General features: G+C 42.6%; 2 protein-coding genes across 2 annotated transcripts in view; both read left to right on the top strand.

Annotated features, from left to right (window-relative positions):
• Positions 1-692: 692 nt before the first annotated feature.
• Positions 693-9,832, top strand: fkbp1b (FKBP prolyl isomerase 1B). Its single transcript, XM_079214832.1, has 4 exons — positions 693-868; positions 1,387-1,434; positions 8,324-8,436; positions 9,036-9,832. Exons 1-4 carry the CDS (start codon positions 832-834, stop codon positions 9,162-9,164), a joined length of 327 nt encoding a protein of 108 aa, XP_079070958.1. The 5' UTR covers positions 693-831; the 3' UTR covers positions 9,165-9,832.
• Positions 9,833-12,888: 3,056 nt separating this feature from the next.
• mmut (methylmalonyl CoA mutase) overlaps positions 12,889-14,720 on the top strand; it is a gene marked incomplete at its 5' end in the record, with an annotated part of 13,579 nt that continues 11,747 nt past the window's right edge. Inside the window, 3 exons of the mRNA XM_079214921.1 lie at positions 12,889-13,285; positions 13,882-14,249; positions 14,334-14,491. Of these exons, the coding sequence (XP_079071047.1) occupies positions 12,889-13,285; positions 13,882-14,249; positions 14,334-14,491 (923 nt within the window). The remainder of the gene's footprint in view (positions 13,286-13,881; positions 14,250-14,333; positions 14,492-14,720) is intronic.

The following is a 14,720-nucleotide window of genomic DNA, read 5'->3' as shown; positions in this document are numbered from 1 at the left end:
ATTTACACAGTCGAGGATAGCTACATTACATGATAAACTTATCATTGAAACGCAGAGATTTTCAAGTTCACACTCAACAGGAAATAATTTCCTATTTAAATTGTGCTAATGTTTACCTTTAGCATTAGCGTACTAAACTAACGTTGTAGCTACTAATTGATGTGAATATCTACACAAACCTTATAACACCACAACCATCTCACGAGGAATCCGTCTGAAGAACTGAAAGCGAGTTCCCACGTCCAATAAATCACGTTTTTACCGGTTGAAATGTGTCTGTGATGCTCATTTCTAGTTGACTCGGAAGCAAAACTAAACCGACGTTACCGGTGCATTCTGGGATATGTAGTTTAGTCATAGCGTAAATTATTTATTGACTTTTGACACATTTCTTTCCGCCAGAGCGGACTAAAAAAACGCGCGAATAATAAATTAATAATAATTAATAATAAAGAATATAACGTGAGCTAATGACGAAATGAATTAATAAATAAAAATGACTGGAGATAACGGCTGACAAGACGCCGGCCGTGTGACGCGCAGCGTTTTTTGACGCAAAGTGGCTGAAGACGACGCACGTCGTTGCAGTTGAAGATCTCTACGCCGTGTCGCGCTACAAAATAGCGTTAGATAGTTCATCTTTGCTGCTGCAGCTACCAGTCAGAGGCAGTGGTCGGTGAATACATGGTTTCCACTGATCACACAGCCGCGAATTGTTCACGGCTGCTTCACGGGCGACATAAGCTGTCGATAAACGGCTTTTTTTTTCTTCTTCATTTTTTTTAAGGCTGTATGTTTCAAAGCTAATTATTGAAGTACTGTAGCACCACCATGGGCGTGGAAGTCGAGACAATATCCCCCGGTGATGGTGAGTTGATGTTTCCGCTTGTGTGGGCTTTGATGCGGGGGTGGTTAGTTGGACGTGCCTGGGGGCTCCGGAGTTCCCCCTGGCATGTCGCTCAAACCTTGTCAGATATCAACATAATTTATGAAATATAAAATTTAGTTTAGCCGTGGCAGTCTGCTCGTTAGACAGGCAGCATCTCACGGTCACGTTGATATGATAGACACTTGACGTTACTGTAAAATGTAGGATTTTTTTTAAGATAACTGGTTTTATAGCCCCTTGCCCTGGAAAAAAAGAGAAGCCTCCAGGATGAAGTTTAAAAAAAATGACTGACATGCATTATTTGACTTCAACATGTCTGCGTGTACATTGCTCTGGTTTCCCTGACCCCCTCACCAGACCTAACAGAGGCATTGTTCATCCACAAGATGAGTTATAGTTTCAGGTGACACAATAACAACTATTCTCTCTCTCTCTCTCTCTCTCTCTCTCTCTCTCTCTCTCTCTCTCTCTCTCTCTCTCTCTCTCTCTCTCAACAGGAAGAACATTTCCAAAGAAGGGCCAGGCGTGTGTTGTGCATTACATAGGTAACGGACCCCTTTCTTTCCTTTTGGCAATCGTGGAATCCTCCCCCTGTCCTCCTTGTTGAGTGAGGGAATTGGCTGTTTGCATGTTGTTGTTTTTTTGTACAGTTATCCAGAGAGCAGCTCAGTTTGCAGCCCAGCTCTCTTAAAAGTGTGCACAGTCTGCGAGACATGTATGCACCTGTGTGTGCCGTCTAAAGGTTTCATAGACAGGATAGGCAGCCACCCCACCTAGAAAATATAATTTCTTTCCTTTTGTTTTGTTGGAGGAATTTTCCTGTCTCATGGTGTCAATGCCACTTTAGAGACTGTTGCAACTTGCACATATAAAATTATACATGCGCACAGACACACACACACACAACCACCCCTCTCCGTCTTTGTCTCCTGTCAGATTGCTCATGTTTTTTGTTGGGGCAGTGAGACGCTGTGAGACGTTTTGGATGAAAAGAAAAAATTGGGTTATTAGGTGCCCCAGGGTTGGCGGCCCAGACAACTAGGTCAGACAGAAAGTAAACATAACCCGGTTCACAGTCATCAGCCTGTCTGGGTATCTGTTATTACACGGATACAAAGGTTGTCGCACACTCCCCGGCATTGACTCTGTGGTAAACAGGTTTTGGCAGTGAGAATTGTTGTATTCTACTGTGCGTGTGTGTGCATGTGCATATTGCCCCCTGATGCTCGTGCATTGCGTCTGTCCCTTTAGCTTCACTTTAGCTTAACTTTGGCTTCACTTTCTCATTTTCTCAAATGGATAAGTCTCCATCCGCACTTCAACCCCACCCTCGAGTCATTCCTATCGTGGATCCTGTTTCTTATTGTCACGTCTGTTTTCTATTGTAATGATCACCTCTCTGAATGTCACCAAGCTGGCCGCATCACCCCGTCTGTTACCAGCACTTTCATTTACCCAGAAGCTCCTGGTATCGCAAACAATTAAAGTCCAGAGCTAAGCCAAAGCAAGGGCCTTATCCGTGGAACACAAAAAAGAGCTATAAATATATTGTTGTATCAGCGAGGGAAATGCGTTCGCAGTGGGTTGGTTGATGGAAAAGAATGTACTGGTATTTAAAGGCAGAGCTGTACACCATGTGTGCTTTAGTGTTGAACGCAAGCCCGGAGATTAGCAGAAGAATGTGTTCTTGTTGGAGAAGATTAAAGCATTTGGGTTATAATAAGTAGTGTTAGTATGCACCTCACAGTGAGGCATGTATGCACCTGTAAGCAAGTCGCTCATCATGTAACGATGACTTAAAGAGGTTTTTCTTTTTTTTTCTTCTTTTTTAAATTTCATCCAAAGTTTTTGTAATTTTTCATATTCAACAGGCAAAAAAAAATCCTAAAACACATTTTAAATAACTTTCTATTTTTGTTAATCTCGATAAAATGTAAAAACTATTTCACTTCCCAAGTCCATAGGCTGTAATAAAGAAGTGGATGTTGTCATTGTGATGTCACCGATTGGTTTGTGGACTGCCGTATTGAAGCTTCGATTTCGGCTAGGACTGGGCAAAGTTGATTAATCGCATGATTCTTAAAATCTAGTGTATTGCGTGCTTTTATTTCGAAGTAATTTTATCAGAACAATATAACAGGCACTCTGGAATAACAGCACGTTAACAACAGTATCTAAATCAAAAATATATGCTAGGGAAGAAAAAAATTATGTATTTTATGTTTTTAATGCTTCTATATGACTGGTCATTCAATTCAATATTGTATTTATTTTCAGATACTATAGACTATTTTATTCTAATGTAAAACAGCTTAATATCATGCTGAAGAAGAAACATTTGTCTTTAATCAGGGAACAACATAAACCGTCTGTTCAGTAGTAAGGGTCCCTGTGAGGGACAAGCCACTCCTTCTTTTGTCCATGTTCAGTGTGTTGCTTACCTTAATAAAGATGTATGTTAAAGACCAGCAATTTATTAACTTCATACAGAAGCAATAAGTGCTTTTGATCTTGTTCAGTTCAGTTTCTTTTACTCGGTGAGAAAAGTCCAGTCTGTGTTGGCTTGAACAAGTGCACTGAAGTCTGGTTGAATGAGGTGGCGATGTGGTATCTAACAGGTATCTCAGCGGCGGCTTTGCGCATGCGCGATTAATGTTCAATCTGGACGCGGAGACTCAGCGCGAGGCTCCTTTGAGACTGAGCGCGTTGTGAAGTGGAGCGGCTCGCGGCAGCACCCGCTGCTCACTGAGCACAGAAACTACATAACAATACGTGCTTTCACGTTGAGAACAGAAACTACATAACAAGACGTGCTTCAGTCTGTTGGCAACAAGCCGGTCGCTGAGGCTGCGGAAGCGCACGCGCACATACGTAAATAGCCTTCAAAGTAAAAGCAGTGCCGTTGTATTGCATTTATGGCGTGCATCTTATTTATTTCTTTTTCTTTTTTGATTGACCTCACGGGGGCCGGACTGGGAGAGCCGTAAGATGCCCAGGTCTGAACAACGCCATCTGGGAGAGATTTAAAGTGCAGCAGGCAGCATTAAGCCCCTCCCAATGCAAAAAACAACAACAACGAGTTAACGCACGATCAAATAATTAACGCCGTTAATAGTTTGCTGCGTTAACGCGTTTTTAACGCGTTAGCGTGCCCAGCCCTAATTATGGCCTTCGCCATTTCTTTGCAACCATTGAATGGAGGTGACCATATTTGGACAGTGGAGGAGTGACGTAGAAACGTTGTGAACGGCTCTGGTAGGGTAGCGACCTGTCAATCACAAGGTAACCCCCCCGAAGCTATTTGACTTTACGAAATCAACTCGTGCTGTATTGAAAAAGATTTGAAACTAGATATTTAGACATAAACTCATGTTTACAATGTTTACTGAGGGAATAAATCAAGAGAGAAGTAGTCACTTTCTCATAGACTTCTATACAACCAGAGGAGTCGCCCCCCTGGTGGTCAGTAGAGAGAATGCAAGTTTTAAGACACCAGCATTGACTTCAGTCTTCAGAATTGAAACTGAAAACTGAAAAAAATAGTTAAGAGTGAATATAGTTTTGAATTTAGTGTTTGCTTTTGCAAGACATGTTATATGTGTTGTGTGTAGAGTTTGGACAAAGAAGCTCTTAGCTTTAGAAATTGTGTTTTTAAAAACTGTAATTGTTAGTACCGTCAGCCACTGTAAGTTAGTTATCCAGGAATTAGTGTGAAAGCGGAACAAATGAGGATTCCAGATCACACACCTACTGTTCAGGTCAGTAGGCCGTAGCAAAGGACACCAACCCACAGTTTATTTAAAAGCTCAAATACTAGAGTAGTTCAAGATCTGATCAAGAGATAGTGCTAGTAATAGAGGTTAGCTGTCGATCTGGGACACAAGCCGGCCGTCCAGCTGGCTGTTTCGTGCAAAAAAAAAACAAACACAGATTGCACCCTCCACTGCGCTGGTGTTCGCTTTCCAGATAGCAGAGCTCAGAGAATCAGAAAAGGGTCAGGAGAGGGTGACTTCCCAACACAAATGGATTGGAAATCACTCTTGTTTCCCACATGTACACTGAGCTGCCCGGGCCGGTTACAAATGTACACGACTGATCAAAAGCTTGAAAAGCCAAATGGTAAATCAAAGGGCAGATTATAGATTTAGAAGAGAGGCCGAGCCGGCGAACACAAGCTCATTCCTCCCAGTGTCAGTCAGTCTCTCTCTCTCTCTCTCTCTCTCTCTCTCTCTCTCTCTCTCTCTCTCTGAAGGAAGGAAAGAAAATGGAAGCAGACCTAATATCGAACAACGGCAGCAGCCTTTGGGGTTCTGTGTCTGGCACTAGGCTGTGAGGATAAACAGCCTTGTCAGTCTCCACTGACAAGAGGCGTGAGCTTTGGGAGCAACAGGCCCCTGGACATGATGTCATGCCTAAATGTGGACGTCTTTCTTTACCATGTTTGAGCTCCAGACTTCGCCATTGAAACGTGCTGAAGCTGAGACCCAATGGCTCTTGGTGTGTGTGTGTGTGTGTGTGTGTGTGTGTGTGTGTGTGTGTGTGTGTGTGTGTGTGTGTGTGTGTGTGTGTGTGTGTGTGTGTGTGTGTGTGTGTGTGGGGAGGGTTCTCTAAAGGAAAACATAAATAGATAGAGGCCTTCCATGGGAGAATGTTGTGATTGAATGCCGTGGGAAGTGTTCAATCCCAACGTTGCAGAGCTAAAGAAAGAAATAAACTAGTTTATATACAGCACATCATTCAATAAGAGGTGTCTGAATACTGCAAAACCCTGCAGGTCCACTGAAAAACCGGGAAACCCCATATCTTGTTCAGTTTTGACTTGTGTGATAAATAAAAAGTGCTAGCTAGAACCATAAGGGGTTTTTGGCTGATCCTCATATCTTCTTCTGTTGTGTTTCCCCTTTAACACCCATGCGTTCAGCAGTCGTTGAAGAACTATTTCTCTCACAAAGAACCCCTGGAAGCTCATGGTTCCCGGTAGAACCTCAGCCCTTCAGGAAAAACCTGCCCGGGATCCTTAGTCAAAGGGTGTGTAATGACGGGATCATTTTCAGGCTATCGGTGCTGCAGTAGTGAATTTGCCATTTGTTGTCTGAGCTGAAAATACTGCTAATAACACATCATAGCAAGACTTAAGTCTTTCCACTGAGACGTGCGTGTTCGCAGCTGTGAAACGGCGGCAACACATATAGGTTTGTAGACAGATAGCTTTACATGCATACCATTTCATCCACACTTGGGCCGAGAGGGGGGGGGGGGGTGTTGTGCTGGCAGCCGTCCTAGACGTGGGTGAGACAGGATACTGTAAACTGAGTAAAAATAACCCCACCCTGTGCGCCACCGAATAAAATATAAAAAAAAAAAAGTGCCAAAGCTCTATTAAGTGAAAGCCTTTCATGAGGAGAGAGTGTGGGAGTTGACCCCAGGAAGGGTCGGGCCCTGCTTTATTTTATGGCATAGACCCCACCCATGCTTAGCCGTCCAAAGAGTGATAACGGAGCACCGATGGGTCGTGGGAGTAGTTTCTTACGTTTTGCAAGACACAGTCCGACGACCATGAGTGAAACGTGCACCTGTTTGGCCTCGCCGTCTTTATATATCCTGCAGCAAGAGCTGAAACGTTACATAATGCGTTACCAACATGTCACTCTGTGATCTATGGGGATCCACAGCTCTCTTTAGAGCAATGCTGCTGTGTATCTGTTTCTACAGGAAACAAGGAACGGGTGGTGTTTTCTCCATTGTCCTTTCTTTTTTCTTCCCCATTTGTCAGACTGGTTTTAGCCAGTTGCCAGTGTATACCACAGTCCCTGTTGCTGATAACCCCTCTGCAGGCTGCGGCTGCCTCTTCCAGTACGATTGAGTTGTTATTTGCTCTTTTTTTTTTACCAATATGTAAGTTTTCCGGCGTGCGCTTTTACACTAGTAAAAGTGGAGCCGTAAACTGAACCTGCTTCTCTGCAGTTGACGCAGGAAGGTTTGGCCTCCCCGCTATACTCTAATGCTCTGCAGCAGGTGGTCTTTGCCTCGGTGAGTGCACTTGATGACTCCGCAGTTGGGCCGAGCCCAGCCCGCTGATCTCTGGGCCGCTGTGATACTTGGAAATGATGGACCTACTAAGTTTAGGGAGAGGGGGGTGAAAGGGGAGAAGCGGTACGGTAGCAGCGTTCATATGACTGGATGACTTCAGTGAGCGCACAACTTTAAATGCCAGGTATTCACACTTGTTGAATTATGACAAGAGAAAGATAAATCAAAGGGCAAAGAACAACCTCCAAAGAATGCAAGTGGATGTTCGTAAACGTTTCTGCAAGAAAAAAATATTCATATTAAGAGTGGGCGGTGAGGATAAAATATTCGATCATGATATGTCATCAGAATCAGATGTCGTGCATTTTCTAGAAACGTCCACGACGGACTAATATAACCAGATCCATTCCTTCATTTCCCAGACTGCATTGTGTACTACTGACTTCTTATAAATGTATAACATAAACAATGTATTTCTCCAAGACGCTTAGGTATATTGCAGGATATTGACGAGGCAAAACTGATCTCTTTATACCGCTTAAGACTAGTCGTGTAACAAATCTGAAATATTCCTGCTCATTATTTTTGTTGACTACCGTTTGCTAATGTTTAACACATAAATATAACAAATAAATACATAGATATGACTTTACTGATTTGTTTTTTATTAAAATAATGGTATTGGTTACCAGATCGGCCAATTGTCGCCGATATCCAATCCCTATTTGAGTCAGCATCGGGCCGGTATCAGTATTGGTGCATTTACACAACTGCTTCAAATGGCAGCTCTGATTCCCTCAATGGAGAATGGCTAAATTAGAGGACTGAAGTTGGGCCCTTGCCTTGTGTCGTGTTTAATGGCCCCCGTGTAATTATCTAAAGAGTCTGCCGGCGCTCTGAAGGAACAGTCCGGCGCCGCTCCGCCTTTGTTACTCATTTCTCCCTGTGGTCTAGATACAGGCGGGCAATGGCCTAGTTAACTTTAAAAATAATCCACTGAACCAGCCAATGCTTCCTGATTCACATTCCCTTTGTTCATTTGCGTAATTGAAACGGACCCAAGATCCTGATAAGAACCCCCTCCATCCCACAAGAAAAAATGTTCAGACTAGAGCCAGACTTACTTTATTCCTTTTAATCTTAAATTGCCTCTTTCCAAAACATTAGCTACGGAGGAAAGGGCGTGCATTGATCTGGCATCCCACTGTGATAAAAGGCGAAAATGCATTACGGTTCGGCACAGTATCGGTCATAAGAGCATTTAGCCACGCAGATGTTTTAAAAATAGCCATGTAAATAAGTGTGCACTCTTTTAATTGATCTCAGATGACCCGAATGGGTAGTTTCTTCACCAATCGGGTGGCCGATCTTTGAACTTTGTCAATGTCGTTTCCTCTTTGGCAGGTATGCTGCAGAATGGGAAGAAGTTTGACTCCTCCCGAGACCGGAACAAGCCATTTAAGTTTAAGATTGGACGGAGTGAGGTCATTAAGGGCTGGGAGGAAGGAGTAGCACAGGTGAGATGGAACTTCATATACATTACTATGTTACATTCAACCCTTTTGATAATAACTAGAAGGCCATGTATTCATTTATATTTGTGATTTAAAGGGGTCGTACCAACCAGTTAAATACTGCTCCTATTCTTAGATGTATTGCTCTGTAATATTACAGTAATAAGGATCGGTGTCTTTAAATCATTTTGACTAGTGTTCTAGGTTGGTACGTTAAAGTGCTGAAGGGAAGATCCAGTCTCAAATGCTAAGCGGCATTTTTTAAAGTGGTACTTCATCCAAAACTATACACTTTTTTCCCCATGGTATACTGTATATATAGGTTGTGTTGGAGTGTCACTTTAATGTAGGATTTCACCTGATGAACAATATCGGCACCAAAAGAAGAAATAAACTATGCTTCAAATGCATTTCCATGTGGAAGAAATATTAATAAAGACGATGATGACTATGATGCATTTCTTATCTCAAGCACCTGACTTGAACTTTATACTTTACTGAAACAAACAAACCAGTGGTTGTTTGGGGCTTTAAAACGGCATAAAAAAGAAAGAAAATCAGCAGTATTCTCAGTCATGTTTGCATTTTCTCCTATGCTTCAGATGAGCCTGGGCCAGAGGGCAAAAATCACCTGCACACCAGATATGGCTTATGGAGCGACAGGCCACCCCGGGGTCATCCCCCCGAACGCCACCCTTATATTCGACGTGGAGCTGCTGAAGCTGGAGTGATGCCTGAGGTTAAATACAAAGGTCGAAGCCTAATGAGGCTGCGTTGGCCTCAACCTGTTTCCACAGGGAGACCATAGTCAGCTGCTGCCTCCCACCATCCACCTACTCTATGTTGATCTATACAGTCTTCTTTAGGTCAATATTTAAATGCATCTACTGCTGCTTTGTCGCCATCTTGTCCTGCACGGAAAACATTTCACATCATGCAAGACTTTTTACACACACACACACACACCACTGTTTGGTTTCTATTTGTTAGTCAGAGATGCTATTTTATTTAGTTTCATTTAAAGTTGTACATTTTGTGGAACTATGAGGAAAATCGGTCATCTGATGAAAAGCCGTACTACATTGCAATCAAAAACTGTTTCAGCAACAGAGGAAGGGTACATTATGATGAAAGTACACAACTTCTGCTCTGTGTCTTAACTGGGCATTTATATACCACTGTCTGCATTGCCACTTTGATAAAGGTTTGACCTGCTGAATGCTCTGAATGACATCCCTATGTGTAGTCTATATTTTGTATCCCTCATAAACATTCACTGCAAGTATACCCTGTCCAATACAACCCAATCCAATACTGACTGTACTGCACTGTTATGAGGGCCATTGCTACTATTACAGTGGATTGAACAACTCTTGAATAAAAATGGCATGTATTGTGTTGAGAAGTCAGTGTCCTGTGTGTGATTTGAGAGGAAGTGGAAAAAGTTATAATAGAAAGAAAGAATTGCAGTAGGTTTGGCAGCAATTTAGACACGTGCTTCTGCAGCAACATCGCCTCCTAGTGGCAGGATTTATAAAGAAATGCATACCAGCACAGTCTGTATTCATTGTACTAATAATTAAGTATATATGTGACTAGTAGCCTGCAAAGTAAATGTGATGAACAAAATTAACTAGTACTATGTCATTTTAAATAACACATTACTGGCACAGTAATTGGAATGCACACAAAATATCGGGGGTCGCTTATCTCTAAGAAATTCAACAAGCTTGGTATTTTTCATATTTATTTCCGGTGTCAGAGGTCAAAGTTCACCTCCTCATGACAGCCGGCTATTGGCTCACCGGTGATGTTATGAAACTTCATTGGACGGACGAACACACGCCTTTTTGCCCCGTTGAAAAAGCACAACAGACGACAAGGTCAGAAAATGATGTTAAGAACTTTAAAACAATATATAGTCAACGCTAATTGCCTACAAAGTGTCTAATGTTAAATGCATTTGCTAATAGTGCAGGCTAACATCCACGGTTAGCTAGTGCAACTAACGGTTACTAACGTGACGTTACGTCAACATTAACTTGCACGTTTGCCTTTTTCGTTTTACCCCTCATTGAACAAGTAATCATGATATGGCGTTTGACTTTCTAAAAGAGGATATAAGGCTAGTTCGGGTGGCTAAGCTAAGCTAGCTAGCTATACTGTAACTGTCGCTGTCAACTGTTGCAACAATGTCATCTGTTAGCGTAAGTGTCTGTATTACATGCAAGTTACGGTGAAACATGCCCCAAAACCTGCGCTAATTATTCCCAACATGGCTGACTGACTGGGCAGTAACTTACTGAGGAGTTAACCTACGTGTCCGGTTTGCATAATAGTCCAAACGTCATTGTGCTGCTGACTCGTGACATTAACAAAAGCTAGAATGGTTCTTTGTTTTGAGTTCTCAAATGTCATTGAATAGCTGTTCTTTAAGCGGAAGTTGGTGCAACAAGTCTGGGGTTTCTTGTCTGTGAAGGGCACTTGTATTGTTGACGCTGAGGCCTCATGTTAATCATCCAACTGACACTAACATGTTCCTGTAAGTAAGAAACGCTGCTTGGTGGATGATATCCATGCTGCAAAACATATATATATATTACATTCTTCAGTTAATAACTCATAAATTATCATATTTGAAGCACTGTTTTTGCCCCTTAGCTAAGAAACATTAACATGCCATACCTTTATAGGGTTTGCTGTAACATTATCTTCATATGAGTTGAAATAGGATGAATTGGTTTTAAGTCCATGTGCTATTACTGTCTCACTCCTAAGATAAGATGAGACATAACTATTCATCCCAAAGGAAATTCTTGTGCTAGGGAAGAGTAGAAAAAAACATTGCAAAATAGAACACATTAGCAATAAGAGTAAGGTAGAAAAGTGAAGTGACAAAAATTAAACTGAAAAAGTAAAATACAACATCAAAGAGTAAAAAAAAGTGTGTGCCTCACACACACTTTTTGCATAATATTGAGCGATATTGTCAATGATATTGAATGGTGTGGTTAGTATTATGGTTGTAAGTTATATAGTATGATAACTATGGCTGCAACTAACGATTATTTTAATAATCGAATAATCGGTTGATTATTTTTTCGATTCATCGATGAATCGGATAAAAAAGCATTAATTTCCAACCTTTTATTCAAAAACAGAACTGACAGTTCAAAAAAATCTTCAGAAAGCACAAACGGGTTGCTCCTTGAACATCCCTGAGCTGTTAATTAAAAAAATAAAATAAAAATGGACTAACACAAAAAACATACACATGTATGCTTTACATCTGCCAAATGTGACCCCTTTGTACTAGTCGATCTCCTTGGAGCAGAGGCTGCTTTAGCATTCCCTGCTTTATCAATATGTATGAAACATTAGGACAGTGGGAAGCTGTACTGCTCCTCTCACGTCTGTTTTGACCTCCACCTTCCTTAAACTATTTCATTCACATCATCTGATCAATATCTGGGCCTCTTATGACCACAACGTCACGTTGTTGGCTAAGCCCAACTAAGTGATTTGATTCATTCTACTTTGAGTAAAAAAACAAAGACAAAAAACCTGCAGCCAGATCCGCCAGTGTGCCGGTTTAACGTTAACGAGTGACAGCGTGAACTGAACCAGACCGGGGGGTTACGCCATGTTTCATCTCGTTTAGTTTTTTCCCAAGCAAGACCGAACTGTAATAGAACATAATGGAACTTTAACGACAATACACAACCCAAACACGTTAGTGTGGAAGGAAAATGTTTCATATAATCTTGTTAAAATAATCATGTTGGTGTCACTGATAAATGTGTAAAGGTGAGGGCCGCCCAGAGGGACAGAGTGAGGGGGAATATTCTGAGTTTAGGAATAACTGCACAACACACAGAATAGTAGAGAGATAACTAGCGTGATAGCAAGCTGACTAGCTTCCATTAAAAATAAGTTTGAGGGAAATGAAGCCGCTGTAGACATCTTAACGCTGATTGGCCAAGACTCGACACGTCACATCGAAGATGTTCTATTGCTAAGATCACGACCGAAACTTTTCGCCGTCTCTCACTCCAATCTCAGAAACGCTGGCAGGCCAGCTCCGCTCTTTTTTCCTTCTTCGTGAATTATTGAATGGCGTAATAACCGCGCCACAATGAATCGATGATGACATTTGTTGCCAACTCTTTTGTTAATCGTTTTTGATCGATTCGTTGTTGCAGCCCTAGTGATAACCACAGGTAGAACAGACTTCCTAAAGATTCTCTAAAGTGACTTCAGTGTGGCGTTCAGGGGATGAGAGGCATTGTCCAGATTACTGAGTAGCTTCCTCATCATCCTCCTCTCTGACACCTCCACCACAGACTCCAGTTTGACTCCCAGCTCAGGACCAGCTGACAACGTGCCACCATCACAAGGATTTTTGTTGTCTTCCTCAGGTGATCCATGTGCGTCTGATTGAGTCGACCTTGAAGCATGCTGACTGCACAGAGGTCATGCGCAGCGATGGCTGCCCGGCGCCTGGTGAGAGCTTCCATCGCCTCGGCGCACACAAGCCATTCTTTGATCCACACTTCCACGCCGTGTCGGGACCAGAGCGAGCTGAACCCGGAATGGGCCAGTCTGGCTAAGAAACAGCTAAAGGGGAAGAACCCAGAAGATCTGATCTGGCGCACGCCTGAGGGACTCAACATTAAGCCTGTGTACACCAAAGCAGACTCGGCTGACCGGCCAGATGAATTGCCAGGAGTATTTCCCTACACTAGGGGGCCCTATCCTACCATGTACTCCAACAGACCGTGGACTATCAGGCAGTATGCTGGCTTCAGCACTGTGGAGGAGAGCAACAAATTCTACAAAGATAACATCAAAGGTAGATGTTGTTGTGTGCATTTACATTTTATTTGCTGAAACACTGTAGATTCAAGCATAATTATACAAGAAGTTACACTTTGAGTTGCACAGAATAATTATAAAACAAGGTTAAAGAAGATGAGAAGACTAAAATGACTGTGGCATTGTAAAACAATATACATGTCATGCAGATTTTGTATGGGTGCAAGAGGAGTTTTTAACCTTCTTCAAATAGTTGCCAAAGCGCACAAGGCCCGTCTACAAATACTTGTTATTCAAATGTCAGTCAACTTGCATAACAAGGGAAAATAATACAAAGGGGAATTCGCTGTCTAAGTTCACCACTCTGTGTTGTGTCAGAGGGGACACACAACAAAGCTTCAGTTTTAGAAGCCAAAGTAGTTGAGAATAAAGGCCAATTATTTATTATTTCAGCATTCCAAGTTGAATCCTCGGTGTTGTCTGTGCCTTCAGGATGTTTGCTCTCTCGCCAGAGGCTGAAAGCAGTTTTGACGTTCTCTCTCTGAGCTCCAATCTATGACTCCCGCTCCCAGTTTGTCTCTCCATTTTCCAATAATCTCTAATCTACAGTCTCTTCTGCCCTTTTCATTTCAGCTGGACAGCAGGGTCTTTCCGTGGCCTTTGACCTCCCAACACACCGCGGCTATGACTCGGACAACCCCCGAGTCCACGGTGACGTCGGCATGGCCGGGGTTGCGATAGACACAGTTGAAGACATGAAGATGTTGTTTGATGAAATCCCGCTGGAGAAGATGTCTGTTTCAATGACAATGAACGGAGCGGTTATCCCCGTGCTGGCCATGTTCATTGTGACCGGCGAAGAGCAGGGCGTCTCTAAAGCCAAACTCACCGGCACGATTCAAAATGATATTTTGAAGGAGTTTATGGTACGCAACACCTATATCTTCCCCCCGGAGCCTTCCATGCACGCCATCGCAGACATCTTCGCGTATACCTCCGAGGTAATCTGCATTACGTCGTGTTGTTAATGTAATACTCTTCGTATTGGAAGTTGAGCTGATTTCAATGCTTCTCCATGTCACCAGCACATGCCCAAGTTCAACTCCATATCCATCAGTGGCTACCATCTTCAGGAGGCTGGAGCCGACGCCATCCTGGAAGTCGCTTACACCATCGCTAACGGCCTGGAGTACTGCCGCACCGGTCTGAAAGCAGGCTTAACCATCGACGAGTTTGCCCCGAGGTACAACATATTCACATCTTGTTAAGTGTCGAGAAGAACAGTTTTTATTGGCTTATTTATGGCTCACCGCGACAGCCGGATAATGCACTTTTATATATCGTTTCATTATAGATTTACCCAATGAACGCATCACACAGGCCTGCAATATTCCTGCCAATATTCATAAAGGACGAGCTGTAATGAAGCTGGTACCTTCTCGATTTGTATTATGCACAATATAAAAATGAAG

The sequence above is a fragment of the Taurulus bubalis genome (assembly GCF_910589615.1).
Source record: "Taurulus bubalis genome assembly, chromosome: 3".
Taxonomy (NCBI): domain Eukaryota; kingdom Metazoa; phylum Chordata; class Actinopteri; order Perciformes; family Cottidae; genus Taurulus; species Taurulus bubalis.
The sequence above is the reverse complement of the archived record's forward strand: the minus strand, read 5'-3'. Positions and strand labels throughout refer to the sequence as shown.

Excerpts from the sequence above, each read along its gene's own strand:
- fkbp1b (XM_079214832.1), top strand. The coding sequence starts at position 832 with ATGGGCGTGGAAGTCGAGACAATATCCCCCGGTGATG. Across the intron at positions 869-1,386 it reads GACAATATCCCCCGGTGATG|GAAGAACATTTCCAAAGAAG; the intron begins GTGAGTTGATGT and ends CTCTCTCAACAG. Across the intron at positions 8,437-9,035 it reads GGGAGGAAGGAGTAGCACAG|ATGAGCCTGGGCCAGAGGGC; the intron begins GTGAGATGGAAC and ends CCTATGCTTCAG.